The following is a 22,507-nucleotide window of genomic DNA, read 5'->3' on the forward strand; positions in this document are numbered from 1 at the left end:
CTGTGCATTCCTGTGTGTGGACATTTTATATATATATATATATATATATATATATATATATATATATATATATATATATATATATATATATATATATATATAAATAAAAAAGACACAACACACACCAGCAGAACATGTGATGGAGAAAGGTGCACCTCCCTCGTTGCATGAAAATGCAGCAGTCACGCTGACGTGTTATGGAATCTGACTTATCTACCGAATGAGATATTGTACCTCTGGGTGTGAAAAGTAAATACAGCATGGTATGTTTTAAAGTGGATTGCCAAAATAAATAAAGTACGTAATTTGTGATATGGAACTGGTTTTTCTGGAAATACATAACATTAGACAAAAATAATCCTTAGAAACTAAAATAGAACTATTGCCTGGGATAGGCTCTAGCCCCTACCTCTACACCCACCCCCACCCCTACCATGACTCTGAATGGATCGATGACTTGATTGATGAACCATGTATTGCCTGAGCTTAACATGTAACACATGCAAAGTCCTGCATCATTTAGAATTACATTTCAGATAATTAGCTATAACGAGTTTCTTCATTGACTATTCTATACTTACACCCCATTTGACTACCATTGCAAACAGTGTTTTGAGGAATGATATTTCCAAGATAGCCTCAGTTCTTGGATTGTTCTGGGTTGGGGTCCCAATATGATATGCTTTCATGGGGTCCAAAATCTCTAGCAACACCCCAGTCTGTGACTTTTATATACTGTCATAAGCCAGAAGACATGAATGTCACGAAGAAAAATGTTTTCCAGATGCCAGATTCTTGGGACTAAAATCACCAATGTAATAATATAGTAAAGATGTGACACAAATCGACAGAAATAGACAGAAAATTGCATAACTTAGTAATGTAAATGATACTTTTCTTTCTTGAATATTAAAAATGTTTCATTATTACGATTTAATTGCAGAAACAATAATATTTCTCTTTTTGTCAGATGAAACTTTGCTAGATATATCTCAACATAGTGCTTAAGCTGCTTATAAGTGTCATTGAAGAATGTGACAGCCTGCATGTAGAGGTGTGTTCTCTTTGAAAGTGAGTCACCTTTAAAAACCTTCCAAAGCCCCACAGGAGTCAGACAGCTGGTTATAAGTGAGAACCTAATGTACTTGCTGAAGATACAGTGAAGAGCGAAAAACAAGGGATTTATTTTTGCAGTCTACACAAAGAAACGGAGTGGTGAATTTTAATTGTATATTCTAAAACAAGAAGACAAAATCCACTGACAAAGGACAGTATATTGACTTCACATTCATGTATATATGTATAAAACGAAAGATACTGTCCTTTCATCTCTGCAGCAATGAGGACAACTAGAATGTGGCTTTTATTTATGATAGGTAAGTTCACCTTGATAAGAAAATATGCATATTTTTAACAAATTAATGTGAATATGTGTAGTTTAATAGTTAAAGAAATAGCTGTACACTAAAATATTCCTGATTAGTAGCTAAATAAATGATTAACTATCTAACATCCTACATGGATTTTCCATGAATAATTTTGTTTCATTCTTGGTGGAAAAAAAATAGATTTTTACATTAGCTAATTAGTAAACAATTGACGTTGATTTTAAGTTGCAATTAACTTATATATATCATTTTTATTCAACCCACAAACAGCATTCTTCTGCAAGCAGAATACAGTAGACTTAGGACAAGTGTAAGTATTTGAATAATTAATTTCATACACATGAGCAGAATCAAACACATGATAATAGTGTAAACCTTCCACTATTCCAGGACAAGCTTTGCTTCCGGAAATTTGACAAATCATGATGAAACCGTACAGACGACAATCACCAGTGAAGCGTCAACATCTCTCCTGACATTCTCTCCTGAACCCCTGTTTCCAACTTCGGAACTGCCACTAAGTCCGTCAACACCATCCAATACGCCATACTCACCAGAAGAAAGTCCGTCTTCATCAGCAATAGCAACTGTAGCATTAAACTCACCAGAAACTTCAGTGCCAATAACAGAATTGAGTAATCCAACATCTACAGCCACAGATGTTTCCACAGTAGCTCCACCTTCAGCAGGAACATCTTCAGTACTCCTGGCATCATCTTCATTCTCAAATACAAGTCTGACATCCGAAGCAAGTGCTACTGCATCTATAATCTCAACTGAAGCACCAGTTTCAGCAGTAGGAACTGAACTTCAAACCACACTACCCAGCAATCCAACCTCGATGGCCACAGGAGCTATGTCAGGAACTGCCACTTCAGTGACATTCTCTCCTGAACCCCTGTTTCCAACTTCGGAACTGCCACTAAGTCCGTCAACACCATCCAATACGCAATACTCACCAGGAGAAAGTCCGTCTTCATCAGCAATAGCAACTGTAGCATTAAACTCACCAGAAACTTCAATGCCAATAACAGAATTGAGTAACCCAACATCTACAGCCACAGTTGTTTCCACAGTAGCTCCACCTTCAGCAAGAACATCTGCAGGACTTCTGGCATCATCTCCATTCTCAACTACAAGTCTGACATCCGAGGCAAGTGCTGCTGCATCTATAATCTCAACTGAAGCACCAGTTTCAACAGTAGGAACTGAACTTCAAACCACACTACCCAGCAATCCAACCTTGATGGTCACAGGAGCTAATTCAGCAACTGCCACTTCAGTGACATTCTCTTCGGAACCCCTGTTTCAAACTTCGGAACTGCCACTAAGTCCGTCAACACCATCCACTACGCCATTCTCACCAGAAGAAAGTCCGTCTTCATCAGCAATAGCAACTGTACCATTAAACTCACCAGAAACTTCAGGGCCAATAACAGAATTGAGTAATCCAACATCTGCAGTCACAGATGTTTCCACAGTAGTTCCACCTTCAGCAGGAACATCTTCAGTACTTCTAGCATCATCTCCATTCTCAACTACAAGTCTAACATTCAAAGCAAGTTCTGCTGCATCTATAATCTCAACTGAAGCACCAGTTTCAGCAGTAGGAACTGAACTTCAAACCACACTACCCAGCAATCCAACCTCGATGGTCACAGGAGCTAATTCAGCAACTGCCACTTCAGTGACATTCTCTCCGGAACCCCTGTTTCCAACTTCGGAACTGCCACTAAGTCCGTCAACACCATCCACTACGCCATACTCACCAGAAGAAAGTCCGTCTTCATCAGCAATAGCAACTGTAGCATTAAACTCACCAGGAACTTCAGGGCCAATAACAGAATTGAGTAATCCAACATCTGCAGTCACAGTTGTTTCCACAGTAGTTCCACCTTCAGCAGGAACATCTTCAGTACTTCTGACATCATCTGCATTCTCAGCTAAAAGTCTGACATTCGAAGCAAGTGCTGCTGCATCTATAATCTCAACTGAAGCACCAGTTTCAGCAGTAGGAACTGAACTTCAAACCACACTACCCAGCAATCCAACCTCGATGGTCACAGGAGCTAATTCAGCAACTGCCACTTCAGTGACATTCTCTCCGGAACCCCTGTTTCCACCTTCGGAACTGCCACTAAGTCCGTCAACACCATCCAAAACGCCATACTCACCAGAAGAAAGTCCGTCTTCATCAGCAATAGCAACTGTAGCATTAAACTCACCAGAAACTTCAGGGCCAATAACAGAATTGAGTAATCCAACATCTGCAGCAACAGTTGTTTCCACAGTAGTTCCACCTTCAGCAGGAACATCTTCAGTACTTCTGGCATCATCTCCATTCTCAGCTAAAAGTCTGACATTCGAAGCTAGTGCTGCTGCATCTATAATCTCAACTGAAGCACCAGTTTCAGCAGTAGGAACTGAACTTCAAACCACACTACCCAGCAATCCAACCTCGATGGTCACAGGAGCTAATTCAGCAACTGCCACTTCAGTGACATTCTCTCCGGAACCCCTGTTTCCAACTTCGGAACTGCCACTAAGTCCGTCAACACCATCCACTACGCCATACTCACCAGAAGAAAGTCCGTCTTCATCAGCAATAGCAACTGTAGCATTAAACTCACCAGGAACTTCAGGGCCAATAACAGAATTGAGTAATCCAACATCTGCAGTCACAGTTGTTTCCACAGTAGTTCCACCTTCAGCAGGAACATCTTCAGTACTTCTGACATCATCTCCATTCTCAGCTAAAAGTCTGACATTCGAAGCAAGTGCTGCTGCATCTATAATCTCAACTGAAGCACCAGTTTCAGCAGTAGGAACTGAACTTCAAACCACACTACCCAGCAATCCAACCTCGATGGTCACAGGAGCTAATTCAGCAACTGCCACTTCAGTGACATTCTCTCCGGAACCCCTGTTTCCAACTTCGGAACTGCCACTAAGTCCGTCAACACCATCCACTACGCCATACTCACCAGAAGAAAGTCCGTCTTCATCAGCAATAGCAACTGTAGCATTAAACTCACCAGGAACTTCAGGGCCAATAACAGAATTGAGTAATCCAACATCTGCAGTCACAGTTGTTTCCACAGTAGTTCCACCTTCAGCAGGAACATCTTCAGTACTTCTGACATCATCTGCATTCTCAGCTAAAAGTCTGACATTCGAAGCAAGTGCTGCTGCATCTATAATCTCAACTGAAGCACCAGTTTCAGCAGTAGGAACTGAACTTCAAACCACACTACCCAGCAATCCAACCTTGATGGTCACAGGAGCTAATTCAGCAACTGCCACTTCAGTGACATTCTCTCCGGAACCCCTGTTTCCAACTTCGGAACTGCCAATAAGTCCGTCAACACCATCCACTACGCCATTCTCACCAGAAGAAAGTCCGTCTTCATCAGCAATAGCAACTGTAGCATTAAACTCACCAGGAACTTCAGGGCCAATAACAGAATTGAGTAATCCAACATCTGCAGTCACAGTTGTTTCCACAGTAGTTCCACCTTCAGCAGGAACATCTTCAGTACTTCTGACATCATCTCCATTCTCAGCTAAAAGTCTGACATTCGAAGCAAGTGCTGCTGCATCTATAATCTCAACTGAAGCACCAGTTTCAGCAGTAGGAACTGAACTTCAAACCACACTACCCAGCAATCCAACCTCGATGGTCACAGGAGCTAATTCAGCAACTGCCACTTCAGTGACATTCTCTCCGGAACCCCTGTTTCCAACTTCGGAACTGCCACTAAGTCCGTCAACACCATCCACTACGCCATACTCACCAGAAGAAAGTCCGTCTTCATCAGCAATAGCAACTGTAGCATTAAACTCACCAGGAACTTCAGGGCCAATAACAGAATTGAGTAATCCAACATCTGCAGTCACAGTTGTTTCCACAGTAGTTCCACCTTCAGCAGGAACATCTTCAGTACTTCTGACATCATCTCCATTCTCAGCTAAAAGTCTGACATTCGAAGCAAGTGCTGCTGCATCTATAATGTCAACTGAAGCACCAGTTTCAGCAGTAGGAACTGAACTTCAAACCACACTACCCAGCAATCCAACCTCGATGGTCACAGGAGCTAATTCAGCAACTGCCACTTCAGTGACATTCTCTCCGGAACCCCTGTTTCCAACTTCGGAACTGCCACTAAGTCCGTCAACACCATCCACTACGCCATACTCACCAGAAGAAAGTCCGTCTTCATCAGCAATAGCAACTGTAGCATTAAACTCACCAGGAACTTCAGGGCCAATAACAGAATTGAGTAATCCAACATCTGCAGTCACAGTTGTTTCCACAGTAGTTCCACCTTCAGCAGGAACATCTTCAGTACTTCTGACATCATCTCCATTCTCAGCTAAAAGTCTGACATTCGAAGCAAGTGCTGCTGCATCTATAATCTCAACTGAAGCACCAGTTTCAGCAGTAGGAACTGAACTTCAAACCACACTACCCAGCAATCCAACCTCGATGGTCACAGGAGCTAATTCAGCAACTGCCACTTCAGTGACATTCTCTCCGGAAACCCTGTTTCCAACTTCGGAACTGCCACTAAGTCCGTCAACACCATCCACTACGCCATACTCACCAGAAGAAAGTCCGTCTTCATCAGCAATAGCAACTGTAGCATTAAACTCACCAGGAACTTCAGGGCCAATAACAGAATTGAGTAATCCAACATCTGCAATCACAGTTGTTTCCACAGTAGTTCCACCTTCAGCAGGAACATCTTCAGTACTTCTGACATCATCTCCATTCTCAGCTAAAACTCTGACATTCGAAGCAAGTGCTGCTGCATCTATAATCTCAACTGAAGCACCAGTTTCAGCAGTAGGAACTGAACCTCAAACCACACTACCCAGCAATCCAACCTCGATGGTCACAGGAGCTAATTCAGCAACTGCCACTTCAGTGACATTCTCTCCGGAACCCCTGTTTCCACCTTCGGAACTGCCACTAAGTCCGTCAACACCATCCAAAACGCCATACTCACCAGAAGAAAGTCCGTCTTCATCAGCAATAGCAACTGTAGCATTAAACTCACCAGAAACTTCAGGGCCAATAACAGAATTGAGTAATCCAACATCTGCAGTCACAGTTGTTTCCACAGTAGTTCCACCTTCAGCAGGAACATCTTCAGTACTTCTGACATCATCTGCATTCTCAGCTAAAAGTCTGACATTCGAAGCAAGTGCTGCTGCATCTATAATCTCAACTGAAGCACCAGTTTCAGCAGTAGGAACTGAACTTCAAACCACACTACCCAGCAATCCAACCTCGATGGTCACAGGAGCTAATTCAGCAACTGCCACTTCAGTGACATTCTCTCCGGAACCCCTGTTTCCACCTTCGGAACTGCCACTAAGTCCGTCAACACCATCCAAAACGCCATACTCACCAGAAGAAAGTCCGTCTTCATCAGCAATAGCAACTGTAGCATTAAACTCACCAGAAACTTCAGGGCCAATAACAGAATTGAGTAGTCCAACATCTGCAGCCACAGTTGTTTCCACAGTAGTTCCACCTTCAGCAGGAACATCTTCAGTACTTCTGGCATCATCTCCATTCTCAGCTAAAAGTCTGACATTCAAAGCTAGTGCTGCTGCATCTATAATCTCAACTGAAGCACCAGTTTCAGCAGTAGGAACTGAACTTCAAACCACACTACCCAGCAATCCAACCTCGATGGTCACAGGAGCTAATTCAGCAACTGCCACTTCAGTGACATTCTCTCCGGAACCCCTGTTTCCAACTTCGGAACTGCCACTAAGTCCGTCAACACCATCCACTACGCCATACTCACCAGAAGAAAGTCCGTCTTCATCAGCAATAGCAACTGTAGCATTAAACTCACCAGGAACTTCAGGGCCAATAACAGAATTGAGTAATCCAACATCTGCAGTCACAGTTGTTTCCACAGTAGTTCCACCTTCAGCAGGAACATCTTCAGTACTTCTGACATCATCTGCATTCTCAGCTAAAAGTCTGACATTCGAAGCAAGTGCTGCTGCATCTATAATCTCAACTGAAGCACCAGTTTCAGCAGTAGGAACTGAACTTCAAACCACACTACCCAGCAATCCAACCTCGATGGTCACAGGAGCTAATTCAGCAACTGCCACTTCAGTGACATTCTCTCCGGAACCCCTGTTTCCACCTTCGGAACTGCCACTAAGTCCGTCAACACCATCCAAAACGCCATACTCACCAGAAGAAAGTCCGTCTTCATCAGCAATAGCAACTGTAGCATTAAACTCACCAGAAACTTCAGGGCCAATAACAGAATTGAGTAATCCAACATCTGCAGCAACAGTTGTTTCCACAGTAGTTCCACCTTCAGCAGGAACATCTTCAGTACTTCTGGCATCATCTCCATTCTCAGCTAAAAGTCTGACATTCGAAGCTAGTGCTGCTGCATCTATAATCTCAACTGAAGCACCAGTTTCAGCAGTAGGAACTGAACTTCAAACCACACTACCCAGCAATCCAACCTCGATGGTCACAGGAGCTAATTCAGCAACTGCCACTTCAGTGACATTCTCTCCGGAACCCCTGTTTCCAACTTCGGAACTGCCACTAAGTCCGTCAACACCATCCACTACGCCATACTCACCAGAAGAAAGTCCGTCTTCATCAGCAATAGCAACTGTAGCATTAAACTCACCAGGAACTTCAGGGCCAATAACAGAATTGAGTAATCCAACATCTGCAGTCACAGTTGTTTCCACAGTAGTTCCACCTTCAGCAGGAACATCTTCAGTACTTCTGACATCATCTCCATTCTCAGCTAAAACTCTGACATTCGAAGCAAGTGCTGCTGCATCTATAATCTCAACTGAAGCACCAGTTTCAGCAGTAGGAACTGAACTTCAAACCACACTACCCAGCAATCCAACCTCGATGGTCACAGGAGCTAATTCAGCAACTGCCACTTCAGTGACATTCTCTCCGGAACCCCTGTTTCCAACTTCGGAACTGCCACTAAGTCCGTCAACACCATCCACTACGCCATACTCACCAGAAGAAAGTCCGTCTTCATCAGCAATAGCAACTGTAGCATTAAACTCACCAGGAACTTCAGGGCCAATAACAGAATTGAGTAATCCAACATCTGCAGTCACAGTTGTTTCCACAGTAGTTCCACCTTCAGCAGGAACATCTTCAGTACTTCTGACATCATCTCCATTCTCAGCTAAAAGTCTGACATTCGAAGCAAGTGCTGCTGCATCTATAATCTCAACTGAAGCACCTGTTTCAGTAGTAGGAATTGAACTTCAAACCACACTACCCAGCAATCAAACCTCGATGGTCACAGGAGCTAATTCAGCAACTGCCACTTCAGTGACATTCTCTCCGGAACCCCTGTTTCCACCTTCGGAACTGCCACTAAGTCCGTCAACACCATCCAATACGCCATACTCACCAGAAGAAAGTCCGTCTTCATCAGCAATAGCAACTGTAGCATTAAACTCACCAGAAACTTCAGGGCCAATAACAGAATTGAGTAATCCAACATCTGCAGTCACAGTTGTTTCCACAGTAGCTCCACCTACAGCAGGAACATCTTCAGTACTTCTGACATCATCTCCATTCTCAGCTAAAAGTCTGACATTCGAAGCAAGTGCTGCTGCATCTATAATCTCAACTGAAGCACCAGTTTCAGCAGTAGGAACTGAACTTCAAACCACACTACCCAGCAATCCAACCTCAATGGCCACAGGAGCTACTTCAGCAACTGCCACTTCAGTGATATTCTCTCCTGAACCCCTGTTTCCAACTTCGGAACTGCCACTAAGTCCGTCAACACCATCCACTACGCCATACTCAACAGAAGAAAGTCCGTCTTCATCAGCAATAGCAACTGTAGCATTAAACTCACCCGGAACTTCAGGGCCAATAACAGAATTGAGTAATCCAACATCTGCAGTCACAGTTGTTTCCACAGTAGTTCCACCTCCAGCAGGAACATCTGCAGTTCTTCTGGCATCATCTCCATTCTCAACTAAAAGTCTGTCATCCGAAGCAAGTGCTCCTGCATCTATAATCTCAACTGAAGCACCAGTGTCAGCAGTAGGAACTGAATTTCAAACCACACTACCCAGCAAACCAACCTCGATGGTCACAGAAGCTAATTCAGCAACTGCCACTTCAGTGACATTCTCTCCTGAACCCCTGTTTCCAACTTCGGAACTGCCACTAAGTCCGTCAACACCATCCAATATGCCATATTCACCAGAAGAAAGTCCCTCGTCATCAGCAATAGCAACTGTAGCATTAAACTCACCAGAAACTTCAGGGCCAATAACAGAATTGAGTAATCCAACATCTGCAGTCACAGTTGTTTCCACAGTAGTTCCACCTTCAGCAGGAACATCTTCAGTACTTCTGGCATCATCTCCATTCTCAACAAAAAGTCTGTCATCTGAAGCAAGCGCTCCTGCATCTATAATCTCAACTGAAGCACCAGTATCACCAATAGGAACTCAATATCAAACCACACTACCCAGCAATCCAATCTCGATGGTCACAGAAGCTAATTCAGCAACTGCCACTTCAGTGACACTCTCTCCGGAACCCCTGTTTTCACCTTCGGAACTGCCACTAAGTCCGTCAACACCATCCAATATGCCATACTCACCAGAAGAAAGTCCGTCTTCATCAGCAAAAGCAACTGTAGCATTAAACTCACCAGAAAACTCAGGGCCAATAACAGAATTGAGTAATCCAACATCTGCAGTCACAGTTGTTTCCACAGTAGTTCCACCTTCAGCAGGAACATCTTCAGTACTTCTGGCATCATCTCCATTCTCAGCTAAAAGTCTGACATTCGAAGCAAGTGCTGCTGCATCTATAATCTCAACTGAAGCACCAGTTTCAGCAGTAGGAACTGAAGTTCAAACCACACTACCCAGCAATCCAACCTGGATAGACACAGAAGTAACTTTAAGAACTGCCTCTTCAGTGACATTCTCTCCTGAACCCCCGTTCCCAACTTCAGAACTGCCCCTAAGTCCGTCAACACCATCCAATATGCCATACTCACCAGAAGAAAGTCCGTCTTCATCAGCAATAGCAACTGTAGCATTAAACTCACCTGAAACTTCAGGGCCAATAACAGAATTGAGTAATCCAACATCTGCAGTCACAATTGTTTCCACAGTAGTTCCACCTTCAGCAGGAACATCTTCAGTACTTCTGGTATCATCTCCATTCTCAGCTAAAAGTCTGACATTCGAAGCAAGTGCTGCTGCATCTATAATCTCAACTGAAGCACCAGTTTCAGCAGTAGGAACTGAAGTTCGAACTACACTACCCAGCAATCCAACCTCGATGGCTACAGGAGCTACTTCAGCAACTGCCACCTCAGTGACATTCTCTCCTGAACCCCTGTTTCCAACTTCGGAACTGCCACTAAGTCCGTCAACACCATCCACTATGCCATACTCACCAGAAGAAAGTCCGTCTTCATCAGCAATAGCAACTGTAGCATTAAACTCACCAGAAACATCGGGGCCAATAACAGAATTGAGTAATCCAACATCTGTAGTCACAGTTGTTTCCACAGTAGTTCCACCTTCAGCAGGAACATCTGCAGTTCTTCTGGCATCATCTCCATTCTCAACAAAAAGTCTGTCATCTGAAGCAAGCGCTCCTGCATCTATAATCTCAACTGAAGCACCAGTTTCACCAGAAGGAACTCAACATCAAACCACACTACCCAGAAATCCAATCTCGATGGTCACAGAAGCTAATTCAGCAACTGCCACTTCAGTGACATTCTCTCCGGAACCCCTGTTTTCACCTTCGGAACTGCCACTAAGTCCGTCAACACCATCCAATATGCCATACTCACCAGAAGAAAGTCCGTCTTCATCAGCAATAGCAACTGTAGCATTAAACTCACCAGAAACTTCAGGGCCAATAACAGAATTGAGTAATCCAACATCTGCAGTCACAATTGTTTCCACAGTAGTTCCACCTTCAGCAGGAACATCTTCAGTACTTCTGGTATCATCTCCATTCTCAGCTAAAAGTCTGACATTCGAAGCAAGTGCTGCTGCATCTATAATCTCAACTGAAGCACCAGTTTCAGCAGTAGGAACTGAAGTTCGAACTACACTACCCAGCAATCCAACCTCGATGGCTACAGGAGCTACTTCAGCAACTGCCACCTCAGTGACATTCTCTCCTGAACCCCTGTTTCCAACTTCGGAACTGCCACTAAGTCCGTCAACACCATCCACTATGCCATACTCACCAGAAGAAAGTCCGTCTTCATCAGCAATAGCAACTGTAGCATTAAACTCACCAGAAACATCGGGGCCAATAACAGAATTGAGTAATCCAACATCTGTAGTCACAGTTGTTTCCACAGTAGTTCCACCTTCAACAGGAACATCTGCAGTTCTTCTGGCATCATCTCCATTCTCAACTAAAAGTCTGTCATCCGAAGCAAGTGCTCCTGCATCTATAATCTCAACTGAAGCACCAGTTTCAGCAGTAGGAACTGAATTTCAAACCACACTACCCAGCAAACCAACCTCGATGGTCACAGAAGCTAATTCAGCAACTGCCACTTCAGTGACATTCTCTCCTGAACCCCTGTTTCCAACTTCGGAACTGCCACTAAGTCCGTCAACACCATCCAATATGCCATACTCACCAGAAGAAAGTCCCTCGTCATCAGCAATAGCAACTGTAGCATTAAACTCACCAGAAACTTCAGGGCCAATAACAGAATTGAGTAATCCAACATCTGCAGCCACAGTTGTTTCCACAGTAGTACCACCTTCAGCAGGAACATCTTCAGTACTTCTGGCATCATCTCCATTCTCAGCTAAAAGTCTGACATTCGAAGCAAGTGCTGCTGCATCTATAATCTCAACTGAAGCACCAGTTTCTGCAGTAGGAACTGAAGTTCGAACTACACTACCCAGCAATCCAACCTCGATGGCTACAGGAGCTACTTCAGCAACTGCCACCTCAGTGACATTCTCTCCTGAACCCCTGTTTCCAACTTCGGAACTGCCACTCAGTCCGTCAACACCATCCACTATGCCATACTCACCAGAAGAAAGTCCGTCTTCATCAGCAATAGAAACTGTAGCATTAAACTCACCAGAAACTTCAGGGCCAATAACAGAATTGAGTAATCCAACATCTGCAGTCACAGTTGTTTCCACAGCAGTTCCACCTTCAGCAGGAACATCTGCAGTTCTTCTGGCATCATCTCCATTCTCAACAAAAAGTCTGTCATCTGAAGCAAGCGCTCCTGCATCTATAATCTCAACTGAAGCACCAGTTTCACCAGAAGGAACTCAACATCAAACCACACTACCCAGAAATCCAATCTCGATGGTCACAGAAGCTAATTCAGCAACTGCCACTTCAGTGACATTCTCTCCGGAACCCCTGTTTTCACCTTCGGAACTGCCACTAAGTCCGTCAACACCATCCAATATGCCATACTCACCAGAAGAAAGTCCGTCTTCATCAGCAATAGCAACTGTAGCATTAAACTCACCAGAAACTTCAGGGCCAATAACAGAATTGAGTAATCCAACATCTGCAGTCACAATTGTTTCCACAGTAGTTCCACCTTCAGCAGGAACATCTTCAGTACTTCTGGTATCATCTCCATTCTCAGCTAAAAGTCTGACATTCGAAGCAAGTGCTGCTGCATCTATAATCTCAACTGAAGCACCAGTTTCAGCAGTAGGAACTGAAGTTCGAACTACACTACCCAGCAATCCAACCTCGATGGCTACAGGAGCTACTTCAGCAACTGCCACCTCAGTGACATTCTCTCCTGAACCCCTGTTTCCAACTTCGGAACTGCCACTAAGTCCGTCAACACCATCCACTATGCCATACTCACCAGAAGAAAGTCCGTCTTCATCAGCAATAGCAACTGTAGCATTAAACTCACCAGAAACATCGGGGCCAATAACAGAATTGAGTAATCCAACATCTGTAGTCACAGTTGTTTCCACAGTAGTTCCACCTTCAACAGGAACATCTGCAGTTCTTCTGGCATCATCTCCATTCTCAACTAAAAGTCTGTCATCCGAAGCAAGTGCTCCTGCATCTATAATCTCAACTGAAGCACCAGTTTCAGCAGTAGGAACTGAATTTCAAACCACACTACCCAGCAAACCAACCTCGATGGTCACAGAAGCTAATTCAGCAACTGCCACTTCAGTGACATTCTCTCCTGAACCCCTGTTTCCAACTTCGGAACTGCCACTAAGTCCGTCAACACCATCCAATATGCCATACTCACCAGAAGAAAGTCCCTCGTCATCAGCAATAGCAACTGTAGCATTAAACTCACCAGAAACTTCAGGGCCAATAACAGAATTGAGTAATCCAACATCTGCAGCCACAGTTGTTTCCACAGTAGTACCACCTTCAGCAGGAACATCTTCAGTACTTCTGGCATCATCTCCATTCTCAGCTAAAAGTCTGACATTCGAAGCAAGTGCTGCTGCATCTATAATCTCAACTGAAGCACCAGTTTCAGCAGTAGGAACTCAATATCAAACCACACTACCCAGCAATCCAACCTTGATAGACACAGAAGTAACTTCAAGAACTGCCTCTTCAGTGACATTCTCTCCGGAACCCCTGTTTTCACCTTCGGAACTGCCACTAAGTCCGTCAACACCATCCAATATGCCATACTCACCAGAAGAAAGTCCGTCTTCATCAGCAATAGCAACTGTAGCATTAAACTCACCAGGAACTTCAGGGCCAATAACAGAATTGAGTAATCCAACATCTGCAGTCACAATTGTTTCCACAGTAGTTCCACCTTCAGCAGGAACATCTTCAGTACTTCTGGTATCATCTCCATTCTCAGCTAAAAGTCTGACATTCGAAGCAAGTGCTGCTGCATCTATAATCTCAACTGAAGCACCAGTTTCAGCAGTAGGAACTCAATATCAAACCACACTACCCAGCAATCCAACCTTGATAGACACAGAAGTAACTTCAAGAACTGCCTCTTCAGTGACATTCTCTCCGGAACCCCTGTTTTCACCTTCGGAACTACCACTAAGTCCGTCAACACCATCCAATATGCCATACTCACCAGAAGAAAGTCCGTCTTCATCAGCAATAGCAACTGTAGCATTAAACTCACCAGGAACTTCAGGGCCAATAACAGAATTGAGTAATCCAACATCTGCAGTCACAGTTGTTTCCACAGTAGTTCCACCTTCAGCAGGAACATCTTCAGTACTTCTGACATCATCTGCATTCTCAGCTAAAAGTCTGACATTCGAAGCAAGTGCTGCTGCATCTATAATCTCAACTGAAGCACCAGTTTCACCAGTAGGAACTGAAGTTCAAACTACACTACCCAGCAATCCAACCTCGATGGCTACAGGAGCTACTTCAGCAACTGCCACCTCAGTGACATTCTCTCCTGAACCCCAGTTTCCAACTTCGGAACTGCCCCTAAGTCCGTCAACACCATCCACTATGCCATACTCACCAGAAGAAAGTCCGTCTTCATCAGCAATAGCAACTGTAGCATTAAACTCACCAGAAACTTCAGGGCCAATAACAGAATTGAGTAATCCAACATCTGCAGTCACAGTTGTTTCCACAGTAGTTCCACCTTCAGCAGGAACATCTGCAGTTCTTCTGGCATCATCTCCATTCTCAACTAAAAGTCTGTCATCCGAAGCAAGTGCTCCTGCATCTATAATCTCAACTGAAGCACCAGTTTCAGCAGTAGGAACTGAATTTCAAACCACACTACCCAGCAAACCAACCTCGATGGTCACAGAAGCTAATTCAGCAACTGCCACTTCAGTGACATTCTCTCCGGAACCCCTGTTTCCAACTTCGGAACTGCCACTAAGTCCGTCAACACCATCCACTACGCCATACTCACCAGAAGAAAGTCCCTCGTCATCAGCAATAGCAACTGTAGCATTAAACTCACCAGAAACTTCAGGGCCAATAACAGAATTGAGTAATCCAACATCTGCAGTCACAATTGTTTCCACAGTAGTTCCACCTTCGGCAGGAACATCTTCAGTACTTCTGGCATCATCTCCATTCTCAGCTAAAAGTCTGACATTCGAAGCAAGTGCTGCTGCATCTATAATCTCAACTGAAGCACCAGTTTCAGCAGTAGGAACTGAAATTCAAACCACACTACCCAGCAATCCAACCTCGATGGCTACAGGAGCTACTTCAGCAACTGCCACCTCAGTGACATTCTCTCCTGAACCTCTGTTTCCAACTTCGGAACTGCCACTAAGTCCGTCAACACCATCCACTATGCCATACTCACCAGAAGAAAGTCCGTCTTCATCAGCAATAGCAACTGTAGCATTAAACTCACCAGAAACTTCAGGGCCAATAACAGAATTCAGTAATCCAACATCTGCAGTCACAGTTGTTTCCACAGTAGTTCCACCTTCAGCAGGAACATCTTCAGTACTTCTGACATCATCTGCATTCTCAGCTAAAAGTCTGACATTCGAAGCAAGTGCTGCTGCATCTATAATCTCAACTGAAGCACCAGTTTCACCAGTAGGAACTGAAGTTCAAACTACACTACCCAGCAATCCAACCTCGATGGCTACAGGAGCTACTTCAGCAACTGCCACCTCAGTGACATTCTCTCCTGAACCCCAGTTTCCAACTTCGGAACTGCCCCTAAGTCCGTCAACACCATCCACTATGCCATACTCACCAGAAGAAAGTCCGTCTTCATCAGCAATAGCAACTGTAGCATTAAACTCACCAGAAACTTCAGGGCCAATAACAGAATTGAGTAATCCAACATCTGCAGTCACAGTTGTTTCCACAGTAGTTCCACCTTCAGCAGGAACATCTGCAGTTCTTCTGGCATCATCTCCATTCTCAACTAAAAGTCTGTCATCCGAAGCAAGTGCTCCTGCATCTATAATCTCAACTGAAGCACCAGTTTCAGCAGTAGGAACTGAATTTCAAACCACACTACCCAGCAAACCAACCTCGATGGTCACAGAAGCTAATTCAGCAACTGCCACTTCAGTGACATTCTCTCCGGAACCCCTGTTTCCAACTTCGGAACTGCCACTAAGTCCGTCAACACCATCCACTACGCCATACTCACCAGAAGAAAGTCCCTCGTCATCAGCAATAGCAACTGTAGCATTAAACTCACCAGAAACTTCAGGGCCAATAACAGAATTGAGTAATCCAACATCTGCAGTCACAATTGTTTCCACAGTAGTTCCACCTTCGGCAGGAACATCTTCAGTACTTCTGGCATCATCTCCATTCTCAGCTAAAAGTCTGACATTCGAAGCAAGTGCTGCTGCATCTATAATCTCAACTGAAGCACCAGTTTCAGCAGTAGGAACTGAAATTCAAACCACACTACCCAGCAATCCAACCTCGATGGCTACAGGAGCTACTTCAGCAACTGCCACCTCAGTGACATTCTCTCCTGAACCTCTGTTTCCAACTTCGGAACTGCCACTAAGTCCGTCAACACCATCCACTATGCCATACTCACCAGAAGAAAGTCCGTCTTCATCAGCAATAGCAACTGTAGCATTAAACTCACCAGAAACTTCAGGGCCAATAACAGAATTCAGTAATCCAACATCTGCAGTCACAGTTGTTTCCACAGTAGTTCCACCTTCAGCAGGAACATCTGCAGTCCTTCTGGCATCATCTCCATTCTCAACTAAAAGTCTGTCATCCGAAGCAAGTGCTCCTGCATCTATAATCTCAACTGAAGCACCAGTTTCAGCAGTAGGAACTGAATTTCAAACCACACTACCCAACAAACCAACCTCGATGGTCACAGAAGCTAATTCAGCAACTGCCACTTCAGTGACATTCTCTCCTGAACCCCCGTTCCCAACTTCAGAACTGCCCCTAAGTCCGTCAACAGCACCTAATATGCCATACTCACCAGAAGAAAGTCCCTCGTCATCAGCAATAGCAACTGTAGCATTAAACTCACCAGGAATTTCAGTGCCAATAACAGAATTGAGTAATCCAACATCTGCAGCCACAGTTGTTTCCACAGTAGTTCCATCTTCAGGCGGAACATCTGCAGTTCTTCTGGCATCATCTCCATTCTCAACTAAAGGTCTGTCATCTGAAGCAAGTGCTCCAGCATCTATAATCTCAACTGAAGCACCAGTTTCACCAGTAGGAACTCAACATCAAACCACAGTACCCAGCAATCCAATCTCGATGGTCACAGAAGCCAATTCAGCAACTTCCACCTCAGTGACATTCTCTCCTGAACCCCTGTTTCCAACTTCGGAACTGCCACTAAGTCCGTCAACACCATCCACTATGCCATACTCACCAGAAGAAAGTCCGTCTTCATCAGCAATAGCAACTGTAGCATTAAACTCACCAGAAACTTCAGGGCCAATAATAGAATTGAGTAATCCAACATCTGCATTGACAGTTGTTTCCACAGTAGTTCCAACTTCAGCAGGAACATCTACAGTTCTTCTGGCATCATCTCCATTCTCAACTAAAAGTCTTTCATCCGAAGCAAGTGCTCCTGCATCTATAATCTCAACTGAAGGACCAGTTTCACCAGTAGGAACTCAACATCAAACCACACTACCCAGCAATCCAACCAGGATAGACACAGAAGTAACTTCAAGAACTGCCTCTTCAGTGACATTCTCTCCTGAACCCCCGTTCCCAACTTCAGAACTGCCCCTAAGTCCGTCAACACCATCCAATATGCCATACTCACCAGAAGAAAGTCCGTCTTCATCAGCAATAGCAACTGTAGCATTAAACTCACCAGAAACTTCAGGGCCAATAACAGAATTGAGTAATCCAACATCTGCAGTCACAATTGTTTCCACAGTAGTTCCACCTTCAGCAGGAACATCTTCAGTACTTTTGGCATCATCTCCATTCTCAGCTAAAAGTCTGACATTCGAAGCAAGTGCTGCTGCATCTATAATCTCAACTGAAGCACCAGTTTCAGCAGTAGGAACTGAAGTTCAAACCACACTACCCAGCAATCCAACCTCGATGGGTACAGGAGCTACTTCAGCAACTGCCACCTCAGTGACATTCTCTCCTGAACCTCTGTTTCCAACTTCGGAACTGCCACTAAATCCGTCAACACCATCCACTATGCCATACTCACCAGAAGAAAGTCCGTCTTCATCAGCAATACCAACTGTAGCATTAATCTCACCAGAAACTTCAGGGCCAATAACAGAATTAAGTAATCCAACATCTGCAGCCACAGTTGTTTCCAAAGTAATTCCACCTTCAGCAGGAACATCTGCAGTTCTCCTGGCATCATCTCCATTCTCAACTAAAAGTCTGTCATCCGAAGCAAGTGCTCCTGCATCTATAATCTCAACTGAAGCACCAGTTTCAGCAGTAGGAACTCAATATCAAACCACACTACCCAGCAATCCAACCTGGATAGACACAGAAGTAACTTCAAGAACTGCCTCTTCAGTGACATTCTCTCCTGAACCCCCGTTCCCAACTTCAGAACTGCCCCTAAGTCCGTCAACAGCACCTAATATGCCATACTCACCAGAAGAAAGTCCCTCGTCATCAGCAATAGCAACTGTAGCATTAAACTCACCAGAAACTTCAGGGTCAATAACAGAATTGAGTAATCCAACATCTGCAGTCACAGTTGTTTCCACAGTAGTTCCACCTTCAGCAGGAACATCTTCAGTACTTCTGGCATCATCTCCATTCTCAACAAAAAGTCTGTCATCTGAAGCAAGCGCTCCTGCATCTATAATCTCAACTGAAGCACCAGTTTCACCAGTAGGAACTCAACATCAAACCACACTACCCAGCAATCCAATCTCGATGGTCACAGAAGCTAATTCAGCAACTTCCACCTCAGTGACATTCTCTCCTGAACCCCTGTTTCCAACTTCGGAACTGCCACTAAGTCCGTCAACACCATCCACTATGCCATACTCACCAGAAGAAAGTCCGTCTTCATCAGCAATAGCAACTGTAGCATTAAACTCACCAGAAACTTCAGGGCCAATAACAGAATTGAGTAATCCAACATCTGCTGTCACAGTTGTTTCCACAGTAGTTGCACCTTCAGCAGGAACATCTGCAGTCCTTCTGGCATCATCTCCATTCTCAACTAAAAGTCTGTCATCCAAAGCAAGTGCTCCTGCATCTATAATCTCAACTGAAGCACCAGTTTCAGCAGTAGGAACTGAATTTCAAACCACACTACCCAACAAACCAACCTCGATGGTCACAGAAGCTAATTCAGCAACTGCCACTTCAGTGACATTCTCTCCTGAACCCCTGTTTCCAACTTCGGAACTGCCACTAAGTCCGTCAACACCATCCAATATGCCATACTCACCAGAAGAAAGTCCCTCGTCATCAGCAATAGCAACTGTAGCATTAAACTCACCAGAAACTTCAGGGCCAATAACAGAATTAAGTAATCCAACATCTGCAGCCACAGTTGTTTCCAAAGTAATTCCACCTTCAGCAGGAACATCTGCAGTTCTCCTGGCATCATCTCAATTCTCAACTAAAAGTCTGTCATCCGAAGCAAGTGCTCCTGCATCTATAATCTCAACTGAAGCACCAGTTTCAGCAGTAGGAACTCAATATCAAACCACACTACCCAGCAATCCAACCTGGATAGACACAGAAGTAACTTCAAGAACTGCCTCTTCAGTGACACTCTCTCCTGAACCCCCGTTCCCAACTTCAGAACTGCCCCTAAGTCCGTCAACAGCACCTAATATGCCATACTCACCAGAAGAAAGTCCCTCGTCATCAGCAATAGCAACTGTAGCATTAAACTCACCAGGAACTTCAGGGCCAATAACAGAATTGAGTAATCCAACATCTGCAGTCACAGTTGTTTCCACAGTAGTTCCACCTTCAGCAGGAACATCTTCAGTACTTCTGACATCATCTGCATTCTCAGCTAAAAGTCTGACATTCGAAGCAAGTGCTGCTGCATCTATAATCTCAACTGAAGCACCAGTTTCACCAGTAGGAACTGAAGTTCAAACTACACTACCCAGCAATCCAACCTCGATGGCTACAGGAGCTACTTCAGCAACTGCCACCTCAGTGACATTCTCTCCTGAACCCCAGTTTCCAACTTCGGAACTGCCCCTAAGTCCGTCAACACCATCCACTATGCCATACTCACCAGAAGAAAGTCCGTCTTCATCAGCAATAGCAACTGTAGCATTAAACTCACCAGAAACTTCAGGGCCAATAACAGAATTGAGTAATCCAACATCTGCAGTCACAGTTGTTTCCACAGTAGTTCCACCTTCAGCAGGAACATCTGCAGTTCTTCTGGCATCATCTCCATTCTCAACTAAAAGTCTGTCATCCGAAGCAAGTGCTCCTGCATCTATAATCTCAACTGAAGCACCAGTTTCAGCAGTAGGAACTGAATTTCAAACCACACTACCCAGCAAACCAACCTCGATGGTCACAGAAGCTAATTCAGCAACTGCCACTTCAGTGACATTCTCTCCGGAACCCCTGTTTCCAACTTCGGAACTGCCACTAAGTCCGTCAACACCATCCACTACGCCATACTCACCAGAAGAAAGTCCCTCGTCATCAGCAATAGCAACTGTAGCATTAAACTCACCAGAAACTTCAGGGCCAATAACAGAATTGAGTAATCCAACATCTGCAGTCACAATTGTTTCCACAGTAGTTCCACCTTCAGCAGGAACATCTTCAGTACTTCTGGCATCATCTCCATTCTCAGCTAAAAGTCTGACATTCGAAGCAAGTGCTGCTGCATCTATAATCTCAACTGAAGCACCAGTTTCAGCAGTAGGAACTGAAATTCAAACCACACTACCCAGCAATCCAACCTCGATGGCTACAGGAGCTACTTCAGCAACTGCCACCTCAGTGACATTCTCTCCTGAACCTCTGTTTCCAACTTCGGAACTGCCACTAAGTCCGTCAACACCATCCACTATGCCATACTCACCAGAAGAAAGTCCGTCTTCATCAGCAATAGCAACTGTAGCATTAAACTCACCAGAAACTTCAGGGCCAATAACAGAATTCAGTAATCCAACATCTGCAGTCACAGTTGTTTCCACAGTAGTTCCACCTTCAGCAGGAACATCTGCAGTCCTTCTGGCATCATCTCCATTCTCAACTAAAAGTCTGTCATCCGAAGCAAGTGCTCCTGCATCTATAATCTCAACTGAAGCACCAGTTTCAGCAGTAGGAACTGAATTTCAAACCACACTACCCAACAAACCAACCTCGATGGTCACAGAAGCTAATTCAGCAACTGCCACTTCAGTGACATTCTCTCCTGAACCCCCGTTCCCAACTTCAGAACTGCCCCTAAGTCCGTCAACAGCACCTAATATGCCATACTCACCAGAAGAAAGTCCCTCGTCATCAGCAATAGCAACTGTAGCATTAAACTCACCAGGAATTTCAGTGCCAATAACAGAATTGAGTAATCCAACATCTGCAGCCACAGTTGTTTCCACAGTAGTTCCATCTTCAGGCGGAACATCTGCAGTTCTTCTGGCATCATCTCCATTCTCAACTAAAGGTCTGTCATCTGAAGCAAGTGCTCCAGCATCTATAATCTCAACTGAAGCACCAGTTTCACCAGTAGGAACTCAACATCAAACCACAGTACCCAGCAATCCAATCTCGATGGTCACAGAAGCCAATTCAGCAACTTCCACCTCAGTGACATTCTCTCCTGAACCCCTGTTTCCAACTTCGGAACTGCCACTAAGTCCGTCAACACCATCCACTATGCCATACTCACCAGAAGAAAGTCCGTCTTCATCAGCAATAGCAACTGTAGCATTAAACTCACCAGAAACTTCAGGGCCAATAATAGAATTGAGTAATCCAACATCTGCATTGACAGTTGTTTCCACAGTAGTTCCAACTTCAGCAGGAACATCTACAGTTCTTCTGGCATCATCTCCATTCTCAACTAAAAGTCTTTCATCCGAAGCAAGTGCTCCTGCATCTATAATCTCAACTGAAGGACCAGTTTCACCAGTAGGAACTCAACATCAAACCACACTACCCAGCAATCCAACCAGGATAGACACAGAAGTAACTTCAAGAACTG

At 44.4% G+C, this 22,507-nt stretch overlaps 1 protein-coding gene and 1 long non-coding RNA gene across 2 annotated transcripts; both read left to right on the forward strand.

Moving 5' to 3' along the window:
• Nucleotides 1-1,128: 1,128 nt before the first annotated feature.
• On the forward strand, nucleotides 1,129-1,842 carry LOC125720476 (uncharacterized). The gene is made up of 3 exons (XR_007385475.1): nucleotides 1,129-1,376; nucleotides 1,659-1,698; nucleotides 1,779-1,842. It is a non-coding gene; the product is annotated as an uncharacterized LOC125720476 (long non-coding RNA).
• Nucleotides 1,843-15,849: 14,007 nt separating this feature from the next.
• Nucleotides 15,850-21,773, forward strand: LOC125720286 (mucin-17-like). The gene is made up of 3 exons (XM_048995493.1): nucleotides 15,850-19,438; nucleotides 20,515-20,581; nucleotides 21,743-21,773. Exons 1-3 carry the CDS (start codon nucleotides 16,000-16,002, stop codon nucleotides 21,771-21,773), a joined length of 3,537 nt encoding a protein of 1,178 aa, XP_048851450.1. The 5' UTR covers nucleotides 15,850-15,999.
• The last annotated feature ends 734 nt before the right edge of the window (nucleotides 21,774-22,507 follow it).

This window comes from Brienomyrus brachyistius, chromosome 25 (genome assembly GCF_023856365.1).
Source record: "Brienomyrus brachyistius isolate T26 chromosome 25, BBRACH_0.4, whole genome shotgun sequence".
Classification (NCBI taxonomy): Eukaryota; Metazoa; Chordata; class Actinopteri; order Osteoglossiformes; family Mormyridae; genus Brienomyrus; species Brienomyrus brachyistius.